The sequence below is a fragment of the Andrena cerasifolii genome, chromosome 16 (genome assembly GCF_050908995.1).
Source record: "Andrena cerasifolii isolate SP2316 chromosome 16, iyAndCera1_principal, whole genome shotgun sequence".
In the NCBI taxonomy this organism is placed as follows: domain Eukaryota; kingdom Metazoa; phylum Arthropoda; class Insecta; order Hymenoptera; family Andrenidae; genus Andrena; species Andrena cerasifolii.
The window spans coordinates 1975165-1992569 of NC_135133.1; the positions used below are offsets into that span (position 1 = coordinate 1975165).

Genomic DNA, 17405 nt, shown 5'->3' on the forward strand with positions numbered 1-17405 from the left:
ACTGATATAAAATACTCTTTAACGTTAATATCTCATAGTGGTATTAAATATCGTTGATCGTGTTCGATCGTCGACGCGGTCGTTTCTCGTCGGACGGCAACCAGTCGTCCTAGGAACAACAGTTTCACCGAGTCGCGCAAAATGCGGCTACCGTCGAGTCGACGAATCGACCAATTAATTATGATAGTAAAAAAATAAATGACGACCCATTGTCGTCTGCTTAAATTAAGTTACCTTCGTGAATTTATCGACGGCATGCGCAGACTAATAATATCATTCGTATTATGTCTATAGTAGTATCTCCAGTCCAAGCATGCTAAAGTCAACACTATCGACATGAAAATCCTATCAACTACCCATGCGATCAAGGCGAAATACTTGAAGCACTCTAAACACACGTAAAGTTGAATCAGTTTCCAAACGTCCTGCAAAAGAATGAGTCACCTACGTAAAATCCTCGACTGGCGATAGAGATGACTTGGCTCCGCCGTGGATAAATTCACGACACGCGACTTTGAACGGACCTTTATGGTACGATCGACAGAAACCTGGTTACGCGCGGCACAGGGAGGCGACAGAGATGTTGAAGAAGAAAGCGTCCGAGGCATCGCCGCATAGTGAGTTCCGCGACGTGGCTCGTTAAGCCATCGCGCTGGCAGAGGCGTTTGCATGCCACAAGCTCGCGCTTTCTCGCATAACTTACGAGCTCTGCCGCGCGTAACTCGTTGAATAAATATCGGTGAACCCCGCGGTTCGTCATTGGCGCTAATATTCGTTCTAAGACGATCGCGGAACGGACAGGTCGTCCAAGATAGCGCCGGTTGCGCGACCGTCGCCATTGGTCATGGTTCGCTCTGTAGCCTGGTTCATTGTGAATCGTTTCCGGTCGACACTGTGCGAACGAAGATTCTAATCGTTGGAATCAGAATGGACGGTAAACTGATGTGGGGGGGTGGGGGGTGGGGGTAGAAAGTAAAGTGAGGAACAGAGAATAGACAGAAGAGGAAGGAAACTCGCACCGCGCCACCACGAGTAATGAGTGGCAGCACAAAATCCAATGTGTACGTCGAGTCTGACGCTAAGGCGCGATACCAGTGAGCAGAATCCACCCGAGGTCGACTAACTGGGTGGATTGCAGGCGTTCCCCGACGGATCCACCGACACCTGATGCGGCTGACTCCTGTTCGTCACGTTGCTGGCCGTCGTGGGGGTCGCCTCGGCAGACGGGCTTGGGTTCCCACTGTTCCCGTTGTTGCTGCTGTTGCCACTCGCCTGCTGCTGGACGCTGGGCTTCTGTGTGACGTGGGTCTGATAGTGCTTGGCCAGATGCGCTTTCTGGCGGAAACTCTTGCCGCAGAGGGAGCAGGCGAAAGGTTTCTCCCCCGTGTGCGTTCTGATGTGCACGTTCACGCTGTACTTGTCCTTGAAGCCTTTGCTGCAAATGCTGCAGTAGTGCAGTGATCGCTCCTTACGCTGAACGCTGCCAGGAGACCCCCCAGAGGCGCCTTGTTGCTGGCCACCCGGGTTACCCGCTGCTTCGGAGCCACTGTTCCCATTGCTGGTCGCACTGGCGTTGCTGTTGTTCCTGTTTGCGCGTCTGCAGTACTTTTTCGGCGCCTTCGTGGTGACCACTCGCGAGGGCGCTATTTGGAGTTGATTGGTGGGTTGCTGTTGTTCCACTTCGGCTCTAGGGGGTGGTTGTTGCTGCAGAACTTCCTGCTGCGCCGCTGTGACGACCGTGACTGTGCTCACTTGGCCCAAATCCGCTGGGAGAGTGATGGTACCCAAACTGCCACTAGTTGGGTCCAGGGTGTACATCACAGTGGTTGTCGCGGAGACGTTGCACACAGGCTCCAGGCTGCAGTAGGACTCCACTACCTCGTTGGCTATGCTCTTCAGCTTTTCGTAGTCACCTGGACGATATGTGGTCTGGTCCAGCTGAGACAGCAACAGATCCTCATCAGTGCACGCGTGCATGGATTCGTCGGGCTGCTGCTGTTGCTGCTGCTGTTGTTGTTGTTGTTGCTGCTGCTGCTGTTGCTGCTGCTGGTCAGAGACTATCTGCAGACCCGCGTTACTGGCCACTGGCATCGAGATCGTAGAGGCTTGGTTTGACGGCGACGAGGAAGATACCACTTGTGTGGGGCCAGTATACAATTTGCCTTGAAGAGCGCTTCTCAGAAGACTCTCAGCAGAGTCTCCTGTACCAACCGCGACAGCAGCTGCGGCCGCAGCAGCGGCGGCCTCCTGCAGGTTCTGGTCAGACAGCTTCCAGTCGTTGTTATTATCGCCGCCGGCGCAATTGCCGCTACTGGACGATCCTCTACCGCACAGCTCTTTGCTCTCGACGAAGCCGCTGTCGTCAGTGGTGTACTGCGAAGATGCAACGGAAAATCGGTCAGGGTGAAACCTGTCGTTCACCGTCCGCGACACATCGCTGACATTCGTCGTCTGGTCGTGATCCTGCTCAGTGGAGGCTGGCTCCATGCTGAGTATAGCATCCAGGTCCAGGTTAGGTCGCAGTGTCCAGGAGTCGCTGGACGTAGGCGCTGGGCTCTTGCAGCAGTCTAACGCGTCCATCGAGTTGGCCTCATTGTTCAACACGGTCAGCGTGTAGATAGCTCCATCGGTGTTCTGTCTGTCATTCGCGGAACATCCTCGACCCACTGCCTGGTGGTGATCGTTGGACGCCTGGTGAACGCTGACGGTATCGTTCCCGTGGCTTTGGGCGTTTGCGTGCGCCGACCAACAGTACTTATTCAGATCCTCCAGGAGTATGTTGCAGGTCTGCTCCTTACTCTCGTCGGTGCCCCAATAGTCGCAATCGGACTGGTCCATGGGCGTTTGCTCGTTGCTCTGCTGGACGTTGCAGGCGTTGTGGTGTGCCCTCACGTGGTGGTGGTGATGGTGGTGGCTGAGGGAGCCGGTGATGGTCGAAACGGGGGGCAGGGCAGTTAGAGTGTTGTTGTTGGTCTCCTTGATGAACGGCGAGCCATGGAGGTCACGGCTGGTTTCGTGGTCCTCGTGGCTCTGTTGGAGGTAACCGATGCTCCTGCAGGTGGTACGATGGAGGAAGCTTTCCTCGTCGGAGACGCCGTCCGCGGACGTGCAGTGTGGGGGTGGGGAGACGACGAAGTCGAAGAAGTCGGTCTTTGGCAGGTCCTCCCCGCCCCCTCCCGGGGCGAACGCCTCCGTTAGATCCATGGAATCTTTTAAGTACCTCGTCCTCGTGGCTTCTTGCCCACGGTCAGGCCACTAGTAGCCCTGGTCGGCTGGCGGTGCTCGTTGTGCAGTGTCTATGAAAGCGCTTCAGCAGATGTACCACTCGTGCCTCCTCGCCCACCGCATCCTTGGACTCAGGGAACGACCTGGACAGACGGAATTGGAACGTCAATGAGAAAAACTCGTGCGGGTGTCTGATGTGACTTGGGTGTTGGTTCTAGTTTTATTAAAGTACTAAAAATGTTTTTTAATAATATTTTTGGTTTAGGAACGCTTGATTATTGTAGATTTAGAAGTATACTCTGGTGTTGTATCATTTATCAGGTGTGTGGGATTAGTGTTCTATAGGGTTTAAAGAACAACTGATTTTAAAAACCAATATGCATTTATGATTTTTCACATTTCTTTAATGCGGCGTTTTTTGAGGTAGGTGTCAGTGGTCTGAGTTGCTTAGTATAAAAAACACATGGAAATCCCAGAAAGAGTGCAGTATAAGGTTTAATGATACCTAGTCTTAAAAATAAGTTAAGACTTAGTATTCTCCTATACAGGAGAAATATCTCATTGTATACAAGATAGCATAATGGCTAGTCAGGGCTGCACAGGGAGCCTTTTTCAGCGCCTAGCGGTGAGCAACCAGCCGTGCGTCGAGCTGTCCCGTTGCTAAGGGTAGAACAGTGAGGAGAACTGCTAGTAGTGTAGGTGCGGGCTCGTAGGCGCGTAGCGTAAGCATATATGGCTGCGTTCCTTGTGGGGCCCCAGTGCAGAGTAGGTCCCGTAATATAATTCGGTGGGGTCATGAAATTTCCAAAACATTACGTAACAATATACGGGGGAGTTAAGGAATATGCAGTATGGTCCACTCTGGTGTATTAGTTATGCAACTTTCTGCTTGTAAATATCGCTTAGTGCAATGATGAGCACCAGATGCGTACTGTACATATTTATTCATATATCATGTTCTAGCTTTTATAAATGATATATATCGTTACTTAAATTTTTTTTTTCTTTGTATCCGAATTATTTATTTGTATAGTATTAACTTTCTATTTATTTTATGTGTCGCTGAAAAGATAAGTATTATTAGCAATAAATGTTTTATTATCAGTAAAATCGAACCGTCAAGTCATACGAAATGCCGGCAGTAGCAAATGTTTTGGAAATTTCATGGCCCCACCGAATTATATTACGGGACCTGCTCTGCACGGGGGCCCCACAAGGAACGCAGCCATATATGCTTACGCTACGCGCCTACGAGCCCGCACCTACCCTACTGGCAGTTCTCCTCGCTGATTCTACCCGCAGCAACGGGACAGCTCGACTTACGGGCGGTTGCTCGCCGCTAGGCGCTGAAAAAGGCTCCCTGTACAGCCCTGCATTAACTGGTAAGGTCATATCTTCCTAGTTCCTATAACACAGTATACACTCCAAAACGTAGCCTTTGCTGTCCCATTTACAAAATATACAATTTGATAACTATATAACCTCAAACCCAAATGTCCTAAAATTCATTAATAATACAAAGTTAATCAGCTCCAGAATCTATTACAGCAAAAACCAATGCCTACTATACAACTCAACAGGATCCACTAATTCGATCATGACTATTACCCAAAGTTTGTTATTCGTCCATCCATCTGCCCACATTGCAATCACACGAAAACCAGATCAACTCAGATTGCGGCAGAAGTTGCAAAACCCTATGGGTGACGGGCAGTAGTGACGATTTACCGTCGCGGCTATCGAATCCCATAGAATTCCGAGGACAATGGCGCATACCGCGACACCGTGTCCCAGATTTTCCAGCGTTTCCTTAGGCGACGAACGGGGGCCCCGGCGGAACAGGATCGGTACCAGGCGGGCATTAGGCCGAAGAGCATGGGCTCTCTCGCATGCTCTAGGCGTGGGAACGCACCGTGGCCGTGTATAAATTTACTATAGAGCTAGCCAGCTAGTCGGCGAGCCGGTACAGCGATCAGGCACCGCGTATCTTAAAGAGACAAGAGGGGGGAGGGGGCCGAGATGGGGGAACGCGAGCTGCGGAGGCAGACGGAGAAACGCGGAGAGAGAGAGAGAGAGGGAGAAAAATGCTGAGTCCCTCGAAAGAAAGAGGGACAGATTTATCGAAAAAGAATGAGAGGGTGGCTAGGAGGGAAAGAAACGAGAATAGACACCGAAGGCAGACCGCTGAGAAAGAGAGAAGGGAACGCATAAAGACCAGAAACTTGGCGCGCAGACGTAACCGTGCCCCCACACAACTGCAACGGCTGGTATGAGGCATAAGCAGCGTTCTTGCGCAACTTCTTTTCCGCGAGCTATCATACTATAACGCACTGTACCAAATTAATGCCGGCAACGGTGCACAGTGCGCGAGCCACGCTTCGTGCACCGCGGTTAAATGCCAGCCACGGTGTATAACAATTGATCGAGGGGGCCGTTGCAACTACGACTCGTTGCCCGCCACCCGGATGTCCGAGGACGGAACGGCCTCTCCGCGTTGCGAAACCGAGTCCTGGAATCGCTCGTGCACTAGATCATCCGTCCTGATCGCGAGGGGGCATGGGGAGCGGGTGCGCGCGCACTCAGCGTCGCTTCTGAGGTTATGGATCGATTAGAGTCTGTGCTGACACGCAGCTTTACTGAGATTAAGTTCAATGCTGGGTAGGTGGTAAAGAAACTTCGGCAGAATCATTTTTATTCGATTATAGGTTTAGCCATTTTAGCTATATTATGTTTTTGTGGACACGCCGTGAATGCTTCTCTGTGAAAATGTCTGTGGGGAGTAAATGTTCCTAGCTGGCACCCGAGCTCAGTTGGGCCCTCGGATGCCTGTGTGATTTTTGGGAATTAAGACCATGTTTTTTATTAACTTGGGTAAAGTTGGACTGATACTGTTCATAATGATAGTATGATGTTTGTCATACTAGCAGATGATGTTTGAATGTTAGAGAGTAAGGGTTAAGGGCTTATATTCAGGGAGGTAATATTTACTGAATTGGGTGAAAAGTGCTGAGAAAACGCTTGTTAAGAAAATTGCTTCTTAGAGCTAAAAGTGGTTTTGGTTTTGCTAGGGCAAGTGATTCACTTGCCTCGAGGAAGAACGAGTACCTTACCATATTACTACTCTCATGTTTGTAGGAAATATTTCAAAGCTGTTGATAAGATATGCGGAAGGGATGAATTGAAAGGAGTGGGCCAGTTGCATTCTTTTTATTGGGATATATTAACACCTTAGTGTGTTATTCACTGATACTTAGGATAATATACTCGTCCTTTTAGTTTGATAAATAATATTTTAATATGCAAGATAGGAACTTTAATATAATGAACGAACAATTCTATTGAAGCTGATTGAGAGTAGTTTTGAGTAATACATGATAATCTGAATAATATTCCGAATCTGTTCCCAGCTAAAAAAAGAAAGTCCCAAATTCTATTCCACAGACGGTGTGCACCTCTATACACCACTAAATATCTCGACCCACTTTTTAGATCTGCTTGTAAGTACAACTAACGAGGCAAGGAAGTCTAACAGGGCAACGCTGGAAGGATATATAACAGACGTGGTAAAAGTTATCAGTTTCTTCAGTTATTTTTTCTTTCAAGCTCCTACTGTCTAACTGTACCACCACCAAGAATTCTATTCGTCATCGTGAATAGCAAAAGTAGATCTTAATCGATGACCTTACGCGTGCTCTAAAGCCTTCGCGTTGGACTTGCTAACAATTGACCAGGCTTGATACAAACCGATAGCCTGGATATCGAAAAGGGGATTACTTTTCCTGTCTGTCTAAACGTCTCCTTCCCTTCGATTAACTGTGTCATTGAACACGAAACGCTGGACCGACACCTCCATTAATCGTTCGAGTATCTAGCAGACAATCAGGCTAGTCGAAGTTGGCCACATTTTTTTCAGGACTCGGTGGCACTCAACGGGATTCTAAAATATTGATGTATCTTTGTGAATAATGGATTACGTCATCTTCGTTTGCGTCACGAAGCGAATTAAATGTCGATCAATTTTCAATATGAATAGGAAAGGGAATGGGTCAGGGGTTTCTTTACAAGGTTCGAAGGTTTCTGTAAACTGTTTAGGAACTAAACGATAATTTATCACAGAATACTTTGTTGCAATTTTGCAATTTCCTGCAAAAAGGGGGCAGCTCCAAACTTTCAAAATTCACGCTGCCGTAGGGAAAATATATTTCTGCTTAGCAATAGTGTGAAGTGGTTAATGTGCAACTTTTAAATGGGTAAAATACCTTGAACATGTGTCTAAAAATATTTTCTTAATCCTTAACTGGTATCTTGGGGTCGCTCATGACCCCAGGCACGCAAAGTTCGCTGCAAAATTTTTGGTTGTCTAAGCTTGTAAACTGTTTTTCTAATTAATTTTATAATAATAGTTTAACTTTCTAGGTTTCTATTATTTTACACATTACCTAAGAACGAAATATTCATAGAGGTTGATTCAGGGTCGACTTTACAAATTTCTGTGTCCTTTTTTATTTGGGGTCTGCCACGACCCCAGTATACCAGCCACGTTTGCCGAAAACAGTATACCAGTTAAGGGTTAACACTGTTCTAATTAGTCCCCCAAAAGTTAATACATTTGGAGCTACCCCCTTGTCGCTGCAAAGTCTTGAATTCAATTCGAGCCTGCTGCAACACACCCCCGAAGCAATTAAATACCGCAAAGTTCTAACGCTCCGGGAAAGAGGAGATCGACAAAACGAGGAGGAAGTTTGTCAATAATCGCGCAGCCTGGAAAGCTGGGACAGGTGTCGAATCAGGCAGACCGCAAAAAGAACGCGAGTTCAGAGAAACCGTGGCGTTTGTCGATTCTCGTTAGTCGATTTCGACGTTTCCGCGCGGCACGCCCCGGGAGATCGATCGCGAACGGTCGTTCGTGCGGCGTTCTTTTTTTTTCTGTTCCGTGAAATCGTTGCGAGATCGTCGAACTTCACGATCCAAGGGGGCCTTTGGCTCGGGGCGATGGGGCCCTCGTTGCTGAAACTTCGGGCCGCAGGATCGATTCATCGTCTATTTTTCTATCGTCGCTGCGAAACTAGATCGCGTTGCGCAAACCGCGTGGCTTCGTGGAAGCAAATCGGTAGGAGGAGGAGGCCCCATGCCCATAGTGCCCTTTCATCGCTCGGGGACCAACGAGAATCGATGGGGGACCGAGGGAAACTGTATCGACGCTACTTTGTCTGTTCTTTGGTTTTTTTTAAACGGAACTGACCTAATTGTTCAGCTCGTTCGCGGAGTTGCCATTGTGGGGCAGGTTGGGTCGCTTTGAAAGGGAGTCAGTTTTAATTATACAGGCTGTTCTAAAATACGTGGGCATAACTTCAGGGGTGGACTGGGGGTGATGAATAATATTTATCATTCATTATCATATTTATACCTGCGGTACCTATCCTGCTTATTCAAGAGACATCTAAGTGCTCGAGGACTAAACTACGCATAAGTACAATAATCTTTATTGCAAAGCAAAAAATCAAACATCCAAAATATGTGTACTTCTTATTCGGTTGCATAGTCTACACGCACAAATTGACATGAAAATCAATTAAAATTTTGGCAAAGCAATTGGCAAACATTTTTAGGTTTTAGTGTGTTGTTTAAATAAATGAATTTTTCTAGAAGTTATTTATCTGCCTGAATTTCTCTTTCAGAGACACAGAATTTAAAAACAAATTTATTTCCACACTAAGTAGTCCCGATATAGCTGATAAAATACGTTTTCGACCCTCAATTTTTATTAGGGTTGTTTCTTATTTTTTCCCCTTTAGTATGAAGGATTACAGATAAAAAAAGAGTACGCGTTGAATATTTTTCTAAGACTATTTCTCACCGAAATCTCATTAAAATTAACGTGGACGGGTTTTATATGTTATCTTGTGAGTTGGTTGAAATGTTTTAGAACTTATATTAAAGTCCAAGGTGGTAATTTCGAGCACCTTCTCTAAATATGTAACGAAATTCAAAACTGCCTGTAACTTAGAAACAAGATCAAATAGGACGAATATTATACGACCTTTTTTCATTATTTTTATGAAGAGGAGTTCGAGTTATGATGGAATGATGCGTGAAAGCCCACGTTTTTGTGACAAAATAAAGTACTTCGTTTCACCCTCTGCACTCCTAAGTAGTTATTTATCCGCCGATGAACTTGACATTTTTCACTTTGCTGCACTCAGGAAATACAGAACTTTGGAGTAAGTAAGTTCAAAATTAATAATTCATTGAATTCTACGAATCATGAATTCTTCTACTTTTACACAGTTTGACAATATCAGTGTATAACATTTATTAAGCTAACATGTCAGTTTAGAAATTCTAACTCGAAGGAGAATTCTATTATAGAATCGTTATAGCGTTTATTATCAGAATTAACGACACACATTGATAACGCATTTTGAAGATATACTGTATGTAAATGTATAAAAAAAACATGCATTCTAGTAAAAATAATAAAAGAAGAATTAATCAAATGTCCGAACTGAAAAAATTCACCAGATCCTGGGACTTAAAAATAATACCTAACCCTTCGTATTTTTGATAAGCATTTAATTTCTATAGCGCCAGTAGCTTCTATATAGTTCAGCCCACATCAATGGACAACCCTCCAATTAGTGTGAGTAGAATATTAATATCCTCACGCGTGAACGTTACTCATCGACCTCAATCAGGGTTCGTATCCTAGAAAAGTTTACTTGTTCGCAGCGCTGCGGCGCAAAAAGCAAAAGAATAATTCAAACTATCCTTGACATTTAGCTGAGTTATCAAGTTACCAACAGGCCAATCTTCCGTTTGCCGTTGCCGCAATAAGTAATACTCGTTCGTGAAAGATCGTGGCTGTATTTTTCTCTCGTCACTGCCCCTATATTTAAAACAACCTTGAAATTATTTTCTTTCAGCATTCATTATATAATCCTGTTCATTTATTATTGCTACATATTCCGCGCCGCATTTAGAAATTATACTTGTGCCAGCCGTGGCAGCTGGGAAATCTTATTTCCATTGAAATTCACGATCACGAAGCTCTGTGCTAATAATTCAATTGAAAGTGAATGTATGTTGTACTTGGTACCGACGTTTCAGATTGATGCCTGCCAGAGTGATTTCTAAATGATAGTAGTATCGATGCTATCGCTAACAGAATCAGGTGCTAAGCATTTCGCGAGTACAGAGAATCAATCAATGGATAGGTTATTGACTAACAATTGACGCAGATATATCTCATACAGTGCGTGATATGAATGCGTATATTGAACGAATATGACATTTAAAATATGCAAGTGTTACCATGGATACTTTCATGTAAAGTTTTGTGAAAATACTGAAATTAATGGTATCCAAGATGCAAGGGTGAAGTATCAATACTTTGAGACTGGGCCGGCGCGAGGATGGTTGGCGCAATTATGCCAGAAAATTTTTGGCGCCCCCAAATTTTAGCACCGGTTTTCTATTTAATATGTTTTTCCTTTACGGAGTACAATATAAAAAAGAATTATATTTATATTTTGTTTATGTGGGAGTTGGATTCTTTTATTGCTAAGCGTGCGATATATGTAAGTAGTTTTTTTAGCGCCCTTATGCATAACTTGCATAATGAGTACCGCCGGCCCTGCTTTAAGGGGTGCCCCTACTTCGACGGACGAAAAATGATGCGAACTTTGGGAATTTTTTAAAACAAAACCATTAAATGTATTTACGTCCGGCTTTGTGGCTTTATTTGCCAATCTTTAGAGAATGTGAAAACAAAAATTTGTATGCAAAAATAGTGGATATATTCAGAGTTATAGTGCTTCGAATAGAGCGCCTTACAAAAATCATATGCGCATGGTTAGCATAAAATCAGCCGTTGTAGTTGTTTGAAATAGAAAATTTAAAAATCTGTGTAATCTGTATGAGTGTGGCTATCGTCTGAACTAGACTAAGTGAGAGATACTGATAAATAAATAAAAAATCGCAGCGTCTAAAGCAGACATCGATTCCTGCAAAAAATTTGCTGTCTTTTTTTAAGTCGCAAAAGTGTAATTTTGCAAAAACCGACTTAGTTTTAGTACCAAAGAGAATGGGACATCTACTGAAGATATACACCAAATTTGAAGTAAATCGGGTGATTGGGTTTTGAGATATCATGCTAACCAATTCGAAAAACGTTTTGAGAAAAACGCGTTTGAATTTTTAGGTACCGTTTTTTTAATTAAATATGTACAAATATAGGCATAAAGTTTTCAATTAATATAATTTGAGGGTTTTTCTTTAAAAAAATCCCGAATTTCGCGTTCCTTTTCAGGCCGTCAAAGTAGGGAGACTCCTTAATGGCGACAAGATAAGAAGAAATCACAGTGATGGACTCTACTGGAATTATGTTAAATCAGATCAGCCTTCAAAATAGGAAATGCTGTGGGTCGTAAGGTTTGTGGAAATACATTGGAGAGGGGGTGGCGTTATAGGGCAAGATATAGAAAGGATGGTGCACCGTTTATAAGTTCACAGAAACGTAGAAAGGTGAAACATATTGATTTAAATGAATCCATAGTACTAATTCTATTACTTCTAACTAGGGATTGCAAATTTACCGACTTTTTCAATTACCGGTAATTCGGCAAAATATTAAATCAAAACCGGTTTACCGTTTTTTTAAGGTATTGAAAATATAAGAGTAAACATTGCAAAAAACTTTTTTTTAACTCTAACCGAGCATTATAAAAAATATATGAAAATAAAACTATTCTGAACATAAAATATAAAATGATATAACGCAAAATAGATATATTTGTATAACCATTGACAATACTTATTAACATGGATCGTCACCACGAAAACAATGAAAAGAATCTTAACTTACATACATAATTAAATATTTTCTATTAACAATTCTTTTTATTAAATAAGCACGCAAAAGCATACCTAATTCGTCTGAACTTTGGTCTCCTGATCGCTACCTAATTTTTGTACAAAGTAATCCAGCCACGGATAAAGCGCTCTCAGATTCTACACTTGTTGGCCGGGTAGGCATTAAGAAATCATATGCCATTCGTAGTATATATTTTCTCCTTACTTTTTCTTCTTGAAAATACGTCCATTTTTTCATGACTGATTCAGATTCTTAGTTTTCTTTTTTGGATCAGAGTTGGTTCTTCATGAGATACTTCGGTTTTCGTCTTTATTAGTAATTGAAGTGTTTTTTTTTACTGATAACGTAGTAGATGTCGATGGAATTAATGAACGCATATATGCGCTATATTGCTACATTTAATTTATCGAATTACCGGTAAAAATTTTAGGGTATTTCTCGCGATTTACCGGGAAACCGGTAAACCGGCTGCAATCCCTACTTCTAACAAGGGAAGTTCGGCGACTCTATATTTCAAGAAAAAAACTCACTATTTTTTCGAGAGGGTGTCTTCACCCTTAGGGTGAAACCGTTTAATTGTCGAATAAAAAAATAGTGACGTTATTAGCATCACTCGACCTACATTTCTGCAAAGTTTCCGATTCTTTTGAATTTTCCTTTTAAACAGATGTCACTTAAGTGTCAATACAATTTAATACTCAGGTATCCACACACCGACACTTTATTATCAAGAATCCATAGAGATTTCGTAGGATCGTTCCTATCAGTACCCGACTCCCAATGATGCCCCTCTCTCCACACACTATCCCCCAAAGCAATAAGGGTAATCCCGCCTAACAAGCAAATAAAAGCATCTCCCATGTCCGTGTTCCACGCTGACCGTCCAAAGCCAGCTGAGCGCGAAACGAGAACGACAAACCTTCCGGCCTCAGCGAAAATACAGGCGATGGCGGTCAGCTGAGCCAGTTATCCGTTCGCTGAGAATTAAGTTGGCCCAGCGAGGCACGCGCAAAGTGTCGAAAAAAGTCCGACCGTAACGGGGTCAGATGCGTGAAATGTGGCTGCTCAGAGGCTGGACGGGCCCAGATTCGAATATCAAGCCGGATATCGTCGCGAACCGGGTAATTACCGCGGGCAACGTTTTCGACAGGGCTCCAGCGTGAGAAGATAATTCGACGGGGTCCTGTATCCGGCATCGGTTTCGTTCCCATTGAAACCGCCACGATATGGCATCCACCACGCTGCACGTCGCTTGTATGGGCAAATTAGCGGGTCTCGTTGTTGAGGATGACGTGGTCCCGATGCCGCGATCGAGCCGTGATATCCGATGCGGGCGCGATTGGCCTGTTTACCGCAGAGGTTAATTACTTGGTAGGATTCTGACACTTGCTGTTTAACGGATGCAGGAAATAGCGCGCATGCGCGGGGACCGGGAAGTGCGGCCCGGGGTGCGTTCCATTTAGGACCAAATCGCCCGCGGCGCTCGTGACTTTCATTACATACCGCGACCGTGCGGTTGATTTGGGCGTAAGTGGAATTCGCCCATAGAGGCTACGGGGGAGTTATGTTTGTAGGGGCTGTCGCGATCCCCGCCAAATAAGAATCTTCTGAATATACTTAAATATTAAGTAAATTAATGTATAGTATAACGTTGGAGAGATGCTTTCGCATCAGCATCGGAATACGAAGTGAGAAACGCTGTCTCGTTGACCGTTAGGAAAGGTCTTGACTGTAGGGGTGTGGGAAGAACCCGAGGTCCTTGAGGACCTTGGCAAAAATCGGCCGTACCTCGGTACGTCCCTTGGAACCGAAATAACACGGTGAAAGTTTCAATCTAGCCTACGTTCTTAGAATATACTGGGTGGCGAAAAATACATAATGGGGTGTGTCTAACAGGGCCTTGTCGTCTTTTAAATGTAGGTAGGGTCATTCCGGGAGAGACGCACCTAGCGGAGAGATGCACCACTTCCTGTTCCGGCCACACTACATAAGTGGCAGCACTGTTTCAACGCTTAAGACGCGTGTTCTTATCTACAAACATAACCTTATTAAACGAATCACATCGATCGTGCGATTTAAGTTCATTAAAATTGAAAAAACTCTTCGCTGCGTTGGATTTCAGTCGAAAAATTTGTGTGAACCATGAGTAAATTGGATTCGTTGCCCGGAGTGCTCAAAATGGCTCCACGAAACATGTACTATGTATCCTCCTCTCTGTAATATGTGTAGAAGAGAAGAAAAAAAATAATGAAAGTAGGGAGAAGAGGGTACCAATAATATGTAGGTGCATCGCCCTCGAATCTGAAGTGCATCTCTCCCTCAGGTTTGGGGTTAGGTGCACTTTTTCGAAGTTTTTTCGAAAGCGTATTTTAATATTAAAATAAAGTTTCTATATATTTAATATGTTATTTTGTGAAAGGGATTGAAATAAAAAATCAAACTACATTTACCTAAATTTTCAGTTGCATTTATTTAAGACTTTATAAGCAGTCGAAAAAAAGTGGTGCGACTCCCCCAAAATGACCCTATTCAGTTTGAAGGAACTTGCCAAAAATTAACGCAGAAGATTGACGACCCAACATTGCTACGGCAAAGCCTCCATTCTTAGCTCTCACGCGCAGTCGTGGTAGATAAATTCTCCAGGTGCATTGTAGGAATTTCTGCTCGCTTGTAATTTAACCTTTAAGCCTGAACATGTATAATACATCCATCCTTGTGATACTAAAAGATTCTTGTGAAATAGATCTTCCTAGACCTAGAAGTCCCATGGACTTCAATAGCTCTGCATCCACACCATGCCACCTATCGTTGACTTGCTGGTAAAACTGACCAAGTCCTTATTCCTCGACCCTCAAACACCGCGCTATACTTTCCTAACGCTTCCACCACACTGGGTCTACGCAACCTAGAATTTTCCTTAAGGAATCTGCTAGAATCTGCCTAGAATCTGTTGCGCCGATTTAAACAATTTTTTTTTAATTAATTCGTCAGGCAATAAGGAAATGGGATATATCGATAGTTTGGTCGAAAATCTTTTGATGCGCAAGATATTTTTAAAAATAGACGTCCGTGTTCTGAAAGTACCGGTTTCTCGCAGTTTAATCGCAGTTTTTTCTCCAAAAAGGTACAGGGATTTTATTTTGCATCAATCGAAAGCTTTTGAGTGACACTTGGAAGAAATATATATGTCATTATTATTGGTTCCAAAAAATATAATTACTTCGGGAGGGCAAGTCGAATGATTTTTTACTTCTTCCGAACGAATGTTCTCTGTGAAATTATACAATGAAACGGCTGGAATAATAATTTATTTTATAAAAACAGCATAAATCACGATGAAATCATTCATTTATATTAAGAGCAGTCGCAACATATTCCCTACACATCGACCGATCGCATTTTAAACACTTTCTATCGATCGAAAGGTATGTGTTCTACTTTACGCAGCGTACTGTCTGAACAAGAAATCACTGCATAAACAATAATGTTCTGTAGCAACTGTTAACTCCGCTTTTCAGAAAGTACTGACGTGGACACCACACTGGGTCTGCGCGACCCATAGACTACCTTCTTCACGGTGTCACTCGGCTTCTTCAGGTAAATTAGGGGTCTCGTGGTGCGGAATCCGTAGTAGGGGCCCCAAGGTTTTTTCCCCCACCACAACAACTCCCCACCATTTACCGTTTAGTTGTGGCCACGAATCTTCTAAACGGCCTGGGTGTCGCGGACCCAGTGTGGTGTTTGAGGGTTAAATTTCGGTAAATGCAAACTTAAGGGGAGGTTCCGGTCTATAAGGCGATTTTTTTTTTATTTCATTTTTCGAATGTTCAATCTTTTTGGAATACGTGTTTAAAGGGATTTGTTGAAATTTGTAAAATTCTCGAAGTTATAGGCATTTGAGTAGCGGCAAATGCATGGGTAACACCCGGCCACTCGGCACCCATGAAAAACTTTAAACGCGTTTTTCTCGAAACAGTGTTCTCAAAACGGTGGGACCTGCATTTCCAAAAGTTATTATCCGATTCGACTGAAACTTTTTTTACTTTGAAGAATATACGTCTGGCTAGGGGAGATACCAGAAAAAAATACAAAAAATTGGAAATTTATAATTTTCAAAGGCGTTGAAAAGACGAAAAATATAGGGAAAAAGTGATTTCAAAATTCAAGTGTCGTTATTTTCTAAAAAAATGTTATTTTTCGTAATTTGTTCTGGTTTCCTCCCTAGCCAGAAGTATATTCTTCAAAATAAGAAAAGTTTCAGTCGAATCGGATAGTAACTTTTGGAGATACAGGTCCCACCGATTTTGATCAATTTTTTGACGCCTTGACTTTAACGGGTCCCCAGTGCCGTCTGTAATGATTACTTATAAAACAAAAAATATATTTCTATAATTTAAGACATCCTTAATACAATGCAAAAAGTCCCATTAAATTATATATAGTAGTTTTCCTTTAATTAATTCCTAAAGATCACCTATTTTTTGGGGATCTAGACCGGAACCTCCCCTTAAAGATCAATCTATTCCAATAAATCAGATAATAATTGAAAGCTATTGCAAAATACAGACCTATGTTTATCCGTATATATATGGACGTATTAATCTATTGTCAAAAACTTAGAATGTAATTACTTTCATTGATCCTTAAGGATTTTAGGATAAAATGATGGAATTGATTCTTTTTACCAACAACACGCCAACGATATTACTAGTCCCAACGTTATCTAACGATAAGATAGGTATTTACCTACCTTACCCTCATTCTGTAAGAAGATGCTCGATATCCTACCCCTACTTTCTACCCCCTCTCCAATTCCAAAATCCCTTAGAAATTCATATATCAGCCTGTCTCTAGCTCAAAATAGTTTCAAATGGAAATCGTATGCCACACTCTGTTCGTCAATTCTGCACAATATCCATCTACAAAATAAGGTCTTACCACACAATTTTTGGTGGTAATATTTTGCGTACCCACCCATTACATACAGGGTGACCGTAACTAATATCGCCCATGTTCCTAATATCGCCATATATCTCGCAAAGTAAGCACTACAATTTGTCGGTTATGCACTGAATTAGTACCTATACATATGTAGGAAGGCATACTGTAATTGCAGAGTCATGTGATCAACAATTAGAGAAAGGGAAGTATTTTAGAGAATCTTAATGGCGTAAAAATTGATTGGACTGCCACAATTTTACATCACATGCCGAGAAGGTAAGTCTAATAAATCTGTGAATGCAAGAATATCTATTAGAAATACCTAATTAATGATCTACTTAAGGAACGAAATCGATTCAAACATTTT

General features: G+C 43.0%; 1 protein-coding gene across 2 annotated transcripts in view; it reads right to left on the bottom strand.

Moving 5' to 3' along the window:
• Positions 1-295: 295 nt before the first annotated feature.
• LOC143377874 (uncharacterized) overlaps positions 296-17405 on the bottom strand; it is a 247871-nt gene continuing 230761 nt past the window's right edge. For both annotated transcript variants that reach the window (XM_076829670.1, XM_076829673.1), the window contains one exon: positions 296-3368. In XM_076829670.1, coding sequence (XP_076685785.1) covers positions 1120-3204 — 2085 coding nt within the window. In that variant the 5' untranslated portion in view covers positions 3205-3368 and the 3' untranslated portion in view covers positions 296-1119. The remainder of the gene's footprint in view (positions 3369-17405) is intronic.